The 16726-nt window shown below is 37.4% G+C and overlaps 1 protein-coding gene across 1 annotated transcript in view; it reads right to left on the bottom strand.

Moving 5' to 3' along the window:
* Nucleotides 1–16726, bottom strand: part of LOC128025712 (ephrin type-B receptor 3) — a 33185-nt gene that overhangs the window by 3635 nt on the left and 12824 nt on the right. The window contains exons 6-15 of the mRNA XM_052612231.1: nt 15659–15994; nt 14457–14581; nt 13914–14070; nt 13415–13523; nt 9939–9991; nt 9423–9545; nt 8566–8813; nt 3552–3767; nt 1533–1682; nt 625–818 (exon numbers count right to left, since the gene is read on the bottom strand). Of these exons, the coding sequence (XP_052468191.1) occupies nt 625–818; nt 1533–1682; nt 3552–3767; nt 8566–8813; nt 9423–9545; nt 9939–9991; nt 13415–13523; nt 13914–14070; nt 14457–14581; nt 15659–15994 (1711 nt within the window). The remainder of the gene's footprint in view (nt 1–624; nt 819–1532; nt 1683–3551; nt 3768–8565; nt 8814–9422; nt 9546–9938; nt 9992–13414; nt 13524–13913; nt 14071–14456; nt 14582–15658; nt 15995–16726) is intronic.

Genomic DNA, 16726 nt, shown 5'->3' on the forward strand with positions numbered 1-16726 from the left:
TCTGGCACCAACAACCATGCCACGCTCAAAATTGCTTAAATAACCTTTCTTTCCCATTTTGACATTCAGTTTGGAGTTCAGGAGATTGTTTTGACCAGGACCACACCCCTAAATGCACTGAAGCAACTGCCATGTGATTGGTTGATTAGATAATTGCATTAATGAGAAATTGAACAGGTGTTCCTAATAATCCTTTAGGTGAGTGTATATTTATAATTACACTTTTTATGGACTTATTTTTTATATAATTTTTTTAATGAGACAATTACCTTTTGTCACTCAGAAACAGGCTTTCAGACATCGGCGACAAGTTGATACTTAAATGACATACAACTCAAATATATGATTCCAAATCTATGAGTCATGAAAAAGCAACCTTTAAGCAATACAATCTTCTTCTCTGCTAAAAAGAAAATGTTATAATAGGATCTACATTTAAAATATCACAAAGTCGATATGAAATTTTTTGGAGCATAGCAGTAAAAGTAGCAATAACGGCTTACTATTTGCCATATACTATGTCAATTGTGATTTCATAAACTATATTTCGGAAGGAAGATCCATCTTTTCCTTAAGGCAAAGCCATAATTGACCTGTATCTAATCTGGCCTGTTTTCTGCTCACCCTGAGTGTGCGCTGGTAAGCACTTTGAGGCTTGCGGCGTTGCGGAGGAGCTTGTCAAGTGTGCTGACGATCTGTCCGAAGCGCGGCCTCATGTTCCGCTCCTTCACCCAGCACTCCAGCATGAGCTGGTGCAGCACTGCGGGACAGTCCATGGGAGGAGGCAGCCTGTAGTCCTGCTCCACAGCGTTCATTACCTACAGCATCAACAGACAGAGCAATTACACTGTCCCTTTGCATTAGGAGAATCTCGGCAGTATGCAGAGTTTTATGAGGCATACAGGATATGACCAGAATGTTACAATCGTTAAACCATTATAAAGACTAATAGACTTGAAAAAAAGAGCATCTCAGAATGAAACATATAGCACTGTACTAAGAGATTAGTATTAAATGAGAAATGATGGATAGATACATATAAGAATAACCATGGAGAATTATTAATTCTTATTTCCCTCTGTGTGGCCAAAGTTAAAATAAATAAAATACAACTTTGAACAATTTTTATTAATAAAAATAAATATGTTTTACTATACTAATATTTAATAAATACAATTGTATATTAATATAATTAATTTATTTTATAAACATATAATAAATCCATGCAAAAATGTAATTCTCATTGTATTGCAAACAATTAATGTATCATATAAATATGACATAGTATAGTTTAGACTGATTAAAAAATGAATAAAAATGCTATTTCAGTATTTTTGTGTTGTTAATACTCTAAAATGAAAACACCACCGAAGTAAAGTAAAACAACCAGATGTATAAAAATGCACTAATGTCACTAATTTTCATGAAAAAACTTTCCTTTTATGCAAAATTCTATTTCTTACTTGTCATTTTGGACTGAAATGTGACCTATACAAGAGTTTTCATGAGATTCACTCAGAAAGTTGACTTACATCTTGATTGCTCATGTCCCAGTATGGCCGCTCACCAAATGACATAACCTCCCACATCACGATCCCATAGCTCCACACATCACTCGCAGAGGTGAACTTTCTGAAGGCGATGGCTTCGGGGGCGGTCCAGCGGATTGGGATCTTTCCCCCCTACATAGTTGCACACATACACACAGAGAAGCAATTAAATTCAAACACAGACTTTAAAACCAACGACATGGCTTGAGTCTTCAGCTGCCTAATTAGCGCTAAGACTCGACCTCTACTAACGGCTTCCTCCCCATGGGGAATCCGGCTGGGTTCATTAATCTGAGATGAAAACCAGTGAAAAAAAAAAAAAAAATGACTGGAGTCTAACTATAAACATAACGGTTTGATCAACGTGAATGGGAAGACTAATCAATACACTAATCCAAGCAAAGTACAAGCTAAACGAGCATGCTAGTGCTAAATCTTCATTGACTACTAGCATTGCCCAGTAACCACACAAATGTTTACTCAACATTTTTAGCCCAAAGAGTTGATGTGGATGCTAAAAATAAAATGAAAGGATTTCTATGGGATTCTAGTCATTCAATTCCCTTATCCGTAGCTTATCATGTCGGACACACTGAACAAGCCTTCACATACTGTACTGACTACATCCATATGTTTCTAACAGACAGAGATAGAGGCAGGCTTCTTCCACATATCAAGCATGCCATCTGTACTCCCGATTCTGATGGTCAAGGCTGTTCTTATCAATTCTTAATGTGCACTGTATCTGTAAAGCACAGATATCGCTACATTTCTGCCTGGCACCTGGATTTCAATAAAATGATCTCTGAAGAGTCCCACAAAGCTACTAGACATGGATGAAAATCCACAAAAATGATTTCACGGGTTAATAAACTAACAATAAAACACCAAACAGCACCATACTAACATGGTTTTCGTAAATGTATCAAATCCATAAATACCACAGCATATGTAAGGTATCATAGTATTCTTTGAAATACCTTGTACTGTAAATTCCATGGTACTTTAATATCATTCAGTATCATGGTGTAAATCAAAATACCATGCTATTGCCAACCGATATCATTACCCATTAAAATACAAATGATACTGCACCATCATCTATGCAAACATAAACAGTTAACATAGTTGTAATAATAGTATTAATAATTTAGTAATAATGATAGCTAGAGCAGTGTAGGCTGTCGTAGTTGATCCGTTATTCATTAACTGTACGGGCTAGCTGCTCGCCGGCCCTTGACGAATGTGATTCGCGGATTAATTGCACAGCTTAACCATCATAGAGTGAAAGTTTATCATTTGCATGTGTTTTTAAGTCCTGTCAGTTTACCAGGGCAGAGAGAGAGAGAGAGTGCACGAGAGAGCAGCGAGAGAGAGAGAGAGAGAGAGAGAGAGAGAGAGAGAGAGATAGAGAGAGAGCGCGAGATAGAGATAGCGCGCGAGAGAGAGAAATAGAGAGAGAGAGAGAGAAAGAGAAAGAGAGAGAGAGAAAGAGAGAGAGAGAAAGAGAGAGAGATAGAGCCGCACGCTCACTGTCTTCAAACAAAATGAGCGCGGCCTTGCTCTCTGATTAGATTTCATATCGCAATATATGTCGCAGAAAAATAAAATATTGCAATGTCATTTTTTCCCCAATATCATGCAGCCCTAAAGATAGCAAATAAAATGGACTATGAAAAATGTCTTATAATTTACAAGGCCTGGAGTGGCCAAAGTTATGTCCTTTTTATTGATTAAATTAAATGTAATTAATTTTAATATTTTAAATGACATATTACATAATTAATTAATTCATTAATTGATTATTTATGAAGAAAAAAACTGTCTGTGCTAAGTGTATTGGCTACTAACTTGTATATTTGTACAGACAAAGTATTTAAAGATAAGCTGCAATAATGACTTAGTGGGGATTGTAGGATTTGTTGGAACAAGAATATTTCAATGTTTATTTTGTATTATCACATAAAAAGAGCAAACATGCGTGACCTTAACCGAACTCACCAATGAGCTGGTGTAGGTGGGGTCCGATGAGGTATCATCCAGAAAGCGAGAGAGGCCAAAATCGGAGACTTTGCACACCAGGTTGCTGTTGACGAGCACATTGCGTGCAGCCAGGTCACGATGGACGTAGTTCATGTCGGACAGATACTTCATGCCAGCTGCGATTCCCCTCAACATGCCAACCAGCTGCGTTACTGTAAACCTGCCATCGTTCAGCTGAGCGAGAACAGTACAATAGAAGAGGGAGAGTGACATTAACAGATGTAAACACGACACTACACCGGTTCTGTTCGTTCTAATCAGCCTGACTCTAACAAAGCCGCCGGACTAATTCTACTCGCAGCACCCCGTAATCTTCTTCAGAGTATCAGGATGCCAACGCTATGAAGAAGTGTCTCTACAGAGCTCCACAAAAGCTAATCCTTATGGAGCAATATCCTTTGCAATAGCACTGAATATTTGAAAGCGTAATTCAATTACACACTTTACACAGAATATCAAAGCCACATGTTTTCATTTTCATATTGTGAAGAGGGACAATCTGAAGCAGTGGTTCTCTGGTGGCTTGCAAGTCTGCTCTGATAGGATCACGAACAGTGGGAATAAAACAATAACAAACTCTAATAATCAAATGCAAATGACCATATTATCGTACAGTGTTTAACACACACACACACACATATACTGTACACACACGCACACATAACCGTTCTATAACGTTTTCCAAAAAACTATAAGTATGTGTGTGAATAAACGGTTTCCAAAAAAATAAAAATTATAACTTTTTTTCAACAAAGATTTCAATTAACGCATTATAATGATTTCTAATGGATGACACTGAATATTGTATTAGTTTTATATTATTAAATTTTAAACAAATTACATTTTAAAATATATTACAATAGAAAATGGGTTTTGTTTATAATTTTTTATTTTACAGTTTCCACTGTATTTGTGATCAAAAAAATGCATCTTTGGAAAGCGTAATTGACTTCTTGTGCCAAAAAGCCCCATTCATCTTCATTTGAGGTTTTATGTCCAATACAAAAATTTAATGCTACAGCCCAAGTTCTGGTGTTAAAGAAACCTCTAAGGGCAAATTCACAAGTCTACTGTTCACAAATAGCACATGGTTCAAGCTAAGCCTCCAAGCAAAAGGACATGATCATGTCTGTAGCCATTCTCTCTTGGTTTGGCTCCAATGACGATAAACATTCTGGTACGAGATTTTGATGTTGATGCTTTTTTAAAAGTTGAAGATGAATCATGCCAAAGCTTGTTCTTATGGATATTTTTAGTAGAGTGTTTGTGTGTAACACAGTCCTGGCTGGACTTTGAGTACAAGCTGTGCTATAGGAAGATGTTGTGGGACGATGGACTTGTTGGGTGGGCTTTAAAGGGAAATAAGTAACTTTTTAGGTATTTTATTATCTAAAATCAATATTTTTATTCATAAATATGCCCTCAATGGTGTACAAATACCTATGCCAATGTTTAAACTAATCCTTGTAAATGAAGAATTTATTATCTTTATATACATGGGACGGGTAGGTCGACGGAGGCTTCCATGTAGTTCCGCCATCTTGCAAAACTATAATAGCAGAGAGGGACAAAAAGTACTAAGCCAACGCGTTTCCACAGCGCGTTTTCGGTCAGAGCCAGAAACGCAGGTGCAGAGCAGTGAGAGGCGCTTGAAACTGCACCGGCAAGTTTAAAAGTCTGGATTGCATTCTTATTATGGACCATACATATGCCGCGCCACAGGAGAAGAAAACATCGTAGCCAAAACAGTCAAAAATAGAACGTAAAAGGAAACGTGACCGTAGATTACAGAAAACAAGAGTTAATGTCGGGGAAGCTTTTTCTAGGTGGAAAGAGCTAATGCTGGATAAAGATTTCAAAAGAGACGCTGAAGTGGCCAGTTTTCTTCTCGACAGGTAAGTCAGTGTTACAGTCTATATTATAATATATTTTTTATATCTAACAATGCATATAATTCAGAAAATATAACGAATAAATTAGACATAACTACTAATTACAATATTTCATGTTTTCCACAGTCAGTAATTCATACTGTTACATTCGTTTGTTAGTTGTCATGTTGCAGTTTGTTTGAAATAACACACCTGTTCACCTGAAGGAAAACTCGACGAAGTGCTATTAGAATACATCCTGTCAAAGCTTTTTGGTACATATCGCCTACCGTAGATGCAACGCGCATTTGAAAAAGCGAGGCGCTGGAGAGCAAAATTAGTTTGAATGCAAAATACAATTTCACCACTAGATGGGAGTAATTCCTACTCAGTGTCCCTTTAAGTTGTGTCATCTGTTTGATGGTCACACAGAGCAAGAACATCCCACCTCGGGATGTCTAAGCTTCCGGTGTTCTGCACTGACTGTCTGCATGGGTTGGTTAAGGTTCTGGAGTCCAAACTGTTTATCAAGTGTTACTGTAGAAACTGAGGGACTATACTAGGTCACACAAGAATTTCCAGAGATTATTATGGTATTTGTAAGGTTTTGAAATGCCAGATGTTGACACAAGTTAAAGGTGAAGCAAGGTTCTTTATAAAGCACCATTAATAACTGTTTAATGCTGCGGGGTTATCAAATTCCCATGTCAGCGCAAAATAAGTTCTGGCCGAGAGAAGTTTTGCTATCTTAGTTGTGTAAAGTAATGTGACATGCTTCATACTGAAACAGAATATTCAGTAAAACTTGAATTAGTCCAGTAGGAATTGATTGAACGAGTTATTACATTTTGATGAAAGATCATGAAGCCAAACATTTTTTTTGCATCAGGCTAAGGAAAGGCGTAGCCCTGAATATTTTTCAAAAGCTGCATATGTTATTTTTGAAAATGCTGGGTATTTTCCTTTCATTCTCTTTAATGCATGCACTGCAGAAGTTTTTATTGCAGTGGCATTTGATTTAATATGCGATTTATGTATTTTAACACCCCATCTAGACCACAAGCGAGCAATGCAATACGACTCGACAGTTTATTTAATTATAATGGGAGTGTTCTAGTTTGTCACATTGCATTGCTAGCAGTATAAATGGGGTGCCATTTTAAACGAATCAAAGACACAGGTTTGGGAAGGTTTGAGGTCAGAAAAAAAAAAAAACATTCTGTACAGATATAATTTCTATGTTTAGCTACAGCAAGTAAGATACTACTACTACTACTACTACTATTATGTGTTTTGCACTGGCCACTTGTGCTTTTCAGCAGAAACTAACACAACTGTTCCCAGTGAAATTTATCCTATCGAGTCGCTCATAGGAATAATGGCATCATGGACAGGTACAAGGAAAGAATTTAGGGATAAAAGTGATTCACTGCCAAAAGAACAACAGACAGCAGAATGGAGTTATTAGAGATTAAGGATGTCTACGAAGTATATCTATTGAATGAATATAATATTAAACATTCAGTATTAAGTTAACGCCTGTATAGCTCATGTGTGCGAGCTGACAAGCAATGCATGCAGGTTGAGCACGCGGCCGCGCACATGCGCAAGCTTGTCGAAATAATATCCCTTTCTCACAGACGTCACTGGAAAGTTTGTAGTTCGGTCAGATATGTCTAAAAACAAGTAAGTAAAACAATAAACAAGTTACTTAACAGTAGGGAGAGAGAGAGAGAGAGAGGGAGCGAGAGCGCTCTTCTGTTGCGTGATCTTTATTGATGATTGCTCACTTAGTACACGCATCATTTGGATTAAAACTAAATCATAAATATAAAACAACATTTACTGGGGCATTCACTATAAACAACATTCATTTTCAACCTTAAGCATACAACTACATTATAAGAAAAATGACAAGTACAATGAAAATACCAGTATCGGCAGACTCGGTATCGACAAGTACCAAAAAATAAAAGTATCGTTATCTGCCGAGTACTGTAAAAAGTGGTATCGATGCATCACTAATGTGAATGACCAGCGTTCTTACGGGATTTAACGGTTCTCTGTAAAATACCGAACCCTACCATGCTCCACCCACAGTTTGGCATGCACTTGCACAGGGGTTCACCTTAAATCTGACAATATATCTGTTATATATAACAATGCGTAGAAGAGACAGTTCAGCTAACGTATGTTTCTGTCGATGGATATGCATTCTGGCTTCCCAAAACATTACAACAACTGCAATAAACCATTACACATGGACAAACCAGTCCCTCTTTTTAAACTTTGTTTAATGTTGTTTAGTTCCCTACGCTGGAATATGACCTTGTCATTTATGCCATCATCACCAGGGTGTTGATAGTGCCTGTGTGCACGTTGCTGTTCATTTAAGCTTTGCCTAGCCAGAAGCCGTGAATGAGAACTCGCTCGCAGTGAGAAGATTTGTGTGAGCACTCATCCGAAGTGTGCAAACCAGTGTCTCAGCATGCAAATATTGAATTCTCTTTAAAGTCCTGTGCTTGAACGGACACATTCACACAAAAAAATATGCCAGCATGCCCGTCTTGGCGATTATCATAACAGACAGTCTTCTGAACATACAGTATCAGTTGGATCCGTGCATTGTCTTAAAGTGACAGTAGGCTAGGTTTAAAGTTTTTTTTTTTTTTATTATTATGATAAACTTGTTTGCTTTCATCGTTTTTATTTTATTTACTGTTCTTGTAACTATTACCAGTTTAGTATGCATGTGCTGTAAAGGCCTCCAGTGAATGAAATTAATATATTCCATACGTTTGCTTGTTTTTTATCCCAAATTTAATTGTGGACTTTATTAGCTTCAGCTTCAGTGTGTTATGCATTAAAATGAAAGATTGGACAACAATGATAACCTACGAATTAGCCAATATTTTTGTCGAATGTACTGGTGGGCAAATTTAACAGGGTTAGAAATGCGTTAACCTGGATAACTTAGCCGGCCACACTAATGATGTCTAAGATGCCCATGGGCTCAGCTCCTGATGCCGTTTACTGAGAAAGCAAATATATAAGGCTAATGAAATAAAACAGTTTTGCATTAAATATGATCTCAGTCTTACTCTAAGGAAGGAGTCGAGCGCTCCGTTCTCCATGAACTCTGTGACAATAAGCACCGGGCAACTCCTGGTCAGAACTCCCTCCAAGTGGATGACATTGGGATGGTCAAACTGGCCCATGATGCTGGCCTCGCTAAGGAAGTCTCGTCTTTGGCACTCCGTGTAGCCCGCCTTCAGTGTCTTGATGGCCACGGTTGTTTCCTTTCGGCCAGGCTGCTTGAGTCGGCCTCGGCACACCTCCCCGAACTCTCCTGAATGAATGGAACGGAGGAAGAGGGGAGAGGGAGTGGGGTGGGGGCGTGAGGGAGAGGGAGGATTATCGGTCTGAGCTCAGGATCAAAAAACCATTCGAGGGAAGAAATGATGTACTGCAGAAGAACCATGGAAAGCGAGAACGAGAGAAAAAAATGAGGCAACAGTTTAGGGTTTGAATAGGCAGGGGATGGATGGAGAGAGAGGGTGAGAGAGGAGTTTAGGGACAGGCTGTGGAGAGGGAGGAGACAGGAATTTAAAGGTTGTGGGGGTTTGGGGCCTGGACTCTGGATGTGAAAGTATGAAATGAGGGAATTGATTCAGATCGTAAAACATGAGAGTGACCAAGAACAAGCACAGGGATAAATAAATAATAATACAATTTATTTTTGAGTCTTACCTACCCCAAACTAATGAACAGTGGTGTATGATTTTTCATAATGTTAGACTTGAATGCAGTTCATGGTAATATTCATAAATAGCAATGTTTGGTTTAATCTTAATCTTAAGGTTTATGTCAAATTAGATATCAGGTGTTCGAATATTCTTCATAATGACCATTAATCAGAAAGGCCTGGTTTTGTTTAATACTGAGAGCTGTGGTTTACCTGCTCCAATGACTTCCTCAATCTTCACACACGAGATGTCAATCTCTCGGGCAAACTCGTGAACAGCCTCGTTCGGGTCCTCATATGTAAAAGGGTCAATGTAAACTTTTACACCGGGGGATACTAAAACCAAAAGAAGAAGAATGCTTTTCAGTTAGAACTTCTATTGTTACGTATTACTTTAAATAGGATAAGTACATTGTAAAAATCTTAAATGTTTTCAAATATAATACAACCCAATGTGCCAATAACAAAAACTCCATACATTTCTGCTGTATTCTAGTTGAACACAGATGTATATTTTGACATAATTTAGATGGTAAAACATACATTTAACAAATGATACTGTTTTTCTTATCCTATTAAAATTAAGAACATGTCGTAATAATTTTTTTTTTAACATGACTTTATCATTTTATTTATTATTATGTTTGAATAAGCTATATTGCATCATTTTCACAAGCTATAAATAAATATGTACAGCAAGAAATATGTTTTTGGTGCAGTTATGCTCACCGTACTGCTGCAGTTTTTCAGTATACTCCAGCTCAGAGCCAGTACGCTGCCGTCTGTAACCAGATTATATACACACTCAGAGTCTGGCTTAAGACTGGATTTACAGTACAGCCATGCAAAACAAAAAAAGTAACTGGATCACTTTGTTATAGAGAACATTTAGGTATTTCATGTTCTTCAATCAACAGTTATGTCCCTCAAACTGCAAGAAAAGCTAGTTTTATAAATCTAAACGTATGCAGATGATTCACTTTCGAAATTCCTACGATGGAGGCCATCATTCCGGGTAATTGCAATATGGTGCATCCAGGATTCAAAGGCTGGGTCACCACAACATGCAACATGAAAGATCAACCATCAAGACTGTCTTGTCATCGCTTCAAACCAGAACTGCTCCATTACATGGTTCAGATGAGCCAAAATGTAGGTTATACTACAAAAACAGCAAGTCATTTAACATCAAATCATAGGTTGAATATTAAGCGGGGATCAAATGACCAGGCCCAGAACATACAGGCTAGTCTGAGCTCGGTTCATGCCTGTATCAAGAATCTGAAGACAGTGAACAGTGTTTTTAAATTCCAGGCCTTCTCATTAAGATCTCTTTGTTTCGCTTACTCTGCATAAGTAGCGTGTTTGAAAGAGAAAGGGAGCAAAGGGGCCTATTGGAATTCACCATCTGTGGGATTCTTTTGTCTTTTAACCTGTGCTAACAATGACGCCTGCTGCTAATTAGCATCTCATCTCCAATTTAAATGTCAGAAGGAAAAGAATGATGCTTCAGTGCACACACACACACACACACACACACAGAACACATTAGGATACTAGCACAGAAGGCATGAATGAAAGAGAATAAAGAGCTTGAAGCGGAGAGGAGGAGACGCTTTGGCACAACAAGGCGGTCACAGTCAAGAAGAATGTGTCAAATGGACACAGTGGCAGTCTGCCGTCTCTGGAGTGATTGGCAATGTCCCAGTCTACGCACAGAGCTGGGCGAAGTGGCCTCAAATGAGCATCTTGTGAGTCTCATAAATATCCGAAGTCAGACGCACTTTGAAGTCTGTTTTGCAGTCCTTATCTGATCTCATTTTATTGGACACAGCGCATTCAAATGATAAACAGTACAAATTGCTCTTTGCTAAATCAACATCAATTCTAAATGGATCCTGTTTACTTTCTTACTATAAGTTCCAGGTCTAAAGCCCTTGGTTACATTAGGAAATTTTGCAGGCAAAAAAAGGTCTGTTGTCTATTGTCAACATTGTAGCAATGTATGCTCACTTTCAAATCAAGCATCCTTTGGTTGGTAAGTCTGGTGAGCAACTTAAATATATTGTGAAATCTTGTGGGGAAAACACAATAGAGCATGGTGGATGTAAAAACCTTGGTTCATGGCTTACAGTGCTTCAAAAAAAGAGTTTTAAAAAATCCCTGTGGGAAACATTTTTTGAGAGGAAAAAAAACCCTAACTTCTGGAACCAGCACTGCTGAAAAAGTAGCCAGGCACTAATTCACTCTATAGCATTTCTATGGCTTTACAAAAGAGAGAGAGAGAGAGAGAAATACTGGGAGAGTGATTACATTGGTCAGAATAGAGCAATGTCAAATTTGTAATCACTCCCTTAGCTCCTTTATAAGAAACACTTACGTATTAGCTTTAACTAGTTTTCTGTAATTTAACTGCAAAGGAATATAACACAAAGAATAGCAGTGTTAATTTTGACAGCTCATTTTTATTTAGTCTTAGTCATAGTCTTTTAACTAAAATGCCATTCAGTTTTAATCATATTTTAATCATCTGAATAGTTTTAGTTGACTGAATATCATAAGATGTTAGTTGACTAAATCTACAGTACATTTAGTAAATAAACACATTATCTTGTTAGCGAAAAGTAGCTGTATGCTATACAGCGGGTCGATAAACGTGTATGTGTCTCAAAAGTTAAATGTGTATTTACAACACACTCTTCCAAGCGAGGTCCTTTTTATTCCTGAAAAATGAATGTGTTCGATACTTGTGTCATAAAGCTCCAGTTGACTGCTCACTGACAACATCAGTCGGTCCTCCATGTTGAATGAGTGACTCCTGAGCAGGCTCCTGATTGGTTAACGCGGCGCGAATTGACGCCAAAGTTAACATTTTTCAATTCGGGCGGCATACGCGAATTTGCGTCAAACACATAAATGCACAAAAGCACCATTCGCGCATATTGCGCCAGATGCTCAATTAATTTCAATTCAATTCAAATCGAATTTGTGTCTACCGCACCACGCTAAATGCCTCATTCGCGCCGCGAAACCTCCAAACGCACCTAAATGTGTCTTTACATTGACTTAACATTAAAATAATTTGCGCCAGACGCTCTATTCGCGTTTGGTCTGAACACAGCATAATGCACTTATTAAGCATTTCTCTAAAATTTCCAAACTCATTATTTAGGTTAAGTATTAAGCATTTATCATGCAATATGCAAAATAAATTTACATGAATCCTTATTAGGGTTACTAAAGTCATTCAGTCAAGAGCAGTGAGTGATTTTCTCTCTCTTTCTATTGTTGCTTGATTAACATTAATGACAAATACAAACAGCAACTAAATTAGGCTGCTGTCCCTTTAAAACCGAATGCACGTATTATATTGATACACATCCAACATTTTCTCCCAACTGTTTACGGTCACCGAGTACAATGAGTGTGTTTACATGAATGTTCATCAAATCGGACAATTTAATATAATTGTGAAAGGCACTTTTCTGTGTGCGTGCTTCAGTTGTGTACACTCAAAAAAATAAAAAAATAAGACTGAATTAAGTTGTCTTTTGTGTCATTATGTTTTTTTTTTTCAAATGTATCCACACTTATGCTCTTTTTTTTTCTTTCAGGTATTGACTTTTTTTTTTTTTTTTTTGAGACATGCAGCAAGTTGTTCAAATGTTCACATCTAAGCTCCTAACCACGCAGGAGATTAGTTCTGACTGGATCTCTTTCCAAATGGTCCCTCCCTAACATTTTCCTCATAGTTTTTGTGATTCAAAACATTATTTTGTTATTATCTTGTTTTCATCTGTGAAATTTTTTTTTGACGAAAATTATTTGGCAGCAAAAATAACACTGACTGAAGTGAATTATACAAACAAAGGTTGCAAAATAGGTTGCAAAATAGGTTGCAATCATTAATCAAATTTTTGCTTCACTATGAACCTTTCCTTTCATGATTAATTACTCTGTTTCAAAAATAAGCCACATTTGGAAAGTAAAATTGATTCATGTTGACTTAAAGATATTTTGAATAATGTTATTCCCCAAACAATGACAATCAATGTTTAATACAACAACAACAATAAAACTATTCCAATCCAAACCATCTTGTTTAGTGATCCACAAAAGAAAGTCATTTATACAGATTTCAACAACATGAGGGTGGGTAAATGATGACAGAATTATCACATGTGCATGTGATTGATAATACTTACCTAAGGCAGACAACAGCGATGACCACCATAGCAAGGATGACCACAAATCCTGCTGAGGCAGAGCCCACGATGAGTGGCAACAGGTCCTGTACTGACCGCTCTGGGTCATCTGTCAGATGAATTAATGAGATGTTTCTTTTCAAATCCATAAGGAACAATAAAAATAGACAATGCTGTGGATACGACAAGAGCTTAAAAATGAAAACGGATGGCATCAGATCATATAGGCTTGAAAGTATCTAATCCAGAATGTTTCAATTCATCCTGAAATCACTGATTTGGACACATGCAACATTTCTGGAGGCTTTTCTCGGGAGAAATATCTAAGAAGCGGGAGATTTAACCTTAACACTGTCTAGGATAAACAATTCAGCAGAGATCTCATTTGTGATTATCTTTTCCTATGGGTGGGTATGCATGGTTTGGCATATAAAAATGCTCTTGGCCACTCAGTATCTTTGTAACAGATGCATAAGAAAGAAAACGTCCGTGTTCTTACCATAAAGACTGGTACTGAAGTCCACTGGGCCGCTATAGTGTCCGTAACCGGCTACGGTACGAGCACGCACTTGCACAACATACACCGTGCCAGCCTTTAAACCCTCCACTTTGGCAGAAGTGTGCTGTGCAGTGACGGTGTGTGAGAACGACTCTCCCTGAGAAACAGAAACATACACACTGAAGGACCGACACTAGACTCTTGAGCCATTGAATGCTTAGAGTGAATGTTTAGTTAATAGTTTTCACTGCAATTAGTGGTTTGAAAGTATTTAAAAAGACAATCCCTGGCTAAAACTGTCATCCAAACATGCAGCCGCAAGTAAATCCTATAGAAGAATTAAGCTCCGCTCTTTTTAGATTTAGCCAGTCGGTTTGGACCAGTGGCCATCTGTTGTTCTATTGTACTCCACTTTAAGACAAGCCAGGGTTACTTTGAACTCAAGCCAGTTGAACCCATGCTGGGTGCCTTGTGTAAAGTCATCTGGCTCGGGTTCAAGAGTTCTTGAGTCAGGGGTGATTTAGATGCACAGCAGTTCCTCACCCTCTCCTGGTACTTGATCTCATAATCCAGGATCACGCCATTGGGCCGCTCTGGGGGCAGCCAGGAGAGGCTGAGAGTGCCAGCCGTGGCCCGTATTAAGTGGACGGTGGGGATTGCTGATGGAGCTGGAGGTGATAAGAGATGGAGGGAGAAAAAGCAGAATAACTTTTTTAGAAAATCATCAGATTATTTAAGGCGGTGACTCTTTACTGGTGGGCCGGGACTAGTCTGCTGTGACAGCACGGACAGCTGGGAAATAAAATTCTAAAATAAAACCAAAATCTGAATTTAAAACTGAAGAGAAAATTTGGAAATCAGTCTTTGGTTTAGGTAAATGAATAAAATCATGCAATATAAGAATAGCATATTCTGATTTCTGTGTGTAATAAACTATTGTGGCTGATTTTCTGATATTCTTCGATAACCATGGAAAAATCCAGAATTATGAATACACACATATATCCACAGAAAATGAATAATTAAAAATAAATATTAATAATATAAAGGTTAATTTATTTAAAGATTACAACATACATAACATTCAAACATACAACAAACTGAACAACTCTGATGAATGATAATTAGATTTTATTTAATTGTTTTTAAAATATCAAAATATAAAAGTAGTCTCACATGACCTATAATTTATTTATTTAAAATATTTTGGCCACCCCAAAATAGCCATGTCCTGATACACAGAAAAATAATGAATTAATATTATATTATATAATATAATATAATATAATATAATATAATATAATATAATATAATATAATATAATATTATATTATATTATATTATATTATATTATATTATATATCTTTATGGCATTAAATTTTTGTGGCAAGGCAAGCTTAATTCAGATGTAGGGTGACTCCCCAAAAACTTGATTTGTAGATAAATAATTCATGCTTTTTATATAAATAAATATATATATATATATTTTTTTTTGTTTTTTTTTTGTTTTGTTTTTTCTAGCACATTATATTTTACATCATTTTACATTTTTTTAAATTTAAAAAAGTTTTTTCAAAACCACATGAACCCAACATGATTTCAAAGAGATTTTTAAAAGGTTTCTAATTTTTTTAACAGTAAGCCACTGGAGGCTGTGTTTTACTGTGATTTTATCTGTTTGGTGCGGTTTGAACAGTCTCCTGTGGTTTTCTGGTTTATTAGACAATTGAAAATGAATTTCTCACCTGCTTGATTGGTGGTGATATTGACAGTGGCGTATTGCGGGGTGGATGGGCTCTTGGGGGACACCCCGTTGACAGCCTGGATCTCAAAGCTGTAATGGGTGTGGGCTTGTAGATTCCTCACGGCCGCCTGCATCTCGGCCAGACCCAAGCGCCGCGGTGACACCTCCACGTTATCATCACACCGCGCACAGGACCCGCCATCGTGCAGGCACTTCTTACACACCACATTATACACCACGTCACCTCTCCCGCCCAAATCCCGCGGCTCGGACCACTCTAGTGACACTGAAGTCTCGTTCACGCTGGAGATCACGTTTAATGGAGCCGAGGGAACAGCTAGGAAGACAACAGTAAGAGCTATACTCTTGAAACATGTATAATTTTACATATTCTGCACATATACTACGGTATATGTTTAGTCAGGAATAAAAAAATACCATTTTGTAGATCATTACACAGTAATTAAAGACTAATTAAAAAATCTGGAGCCTTAAAGTCAGGCTGTCATTGGCAAAATTATCTAATTATTCTTGCATATTTGTTTCAAAAATGTCTAATTTACAATGCACTCCATAGTTAACTTGTCAGGGGCAAATCTCTAACCAACAAATCTTGCTCAGTGAATCATGATGTAAACTAATTAAATCCAGATGCTGGATTTTCAAAAGCACAACTGCCTAAGGAGCTGGAAGCTTTGGTTACAATTGCTGAAAAAGAATACATATTTTTTCCCTTTTTTTTTTGGATGTGCATACAGTACCTCCAGCACAATTCTGTTTTTTAAATTCATAAACTACAAACAACATTCTGGCTTCCTGATAATGTTTCAAAAGACGGGGAAAAAAAAGCTCTCCAACCAGGGGATTTTGCAACACATTGCATCAATGTGTGAATTTATGGGATATTTCCAATTAAATCCATGTGTCAAGATTCAACAGCGCTGAAGCTAACCGTTTATAATCACACGCTTTATGCGCTAGGTGCTGCAAACCGACAGGCTTACATTGGCGATCATGACCTTTTTATCAACACGCTTTTCTGTGTCATTACTCACCACATCAAACAGGC

The sequence above is a fragment of the Carassius gibelio genome, chromosome A2, assembly GCF_023724105.1.
Source record: "Carassius gibelio isolate Cgi1373 ecotype wild population from Czech Republic chromosome A2, carGib1.2-hapl.c, whole genome shotgun sequence".
Classification (NCBI taxonomy): Eukaryota; Metazoa; Chordata; class Actinopteri; order Cypriniformes; family Cyprinidae; genus Carassius; species Carassius gibelio.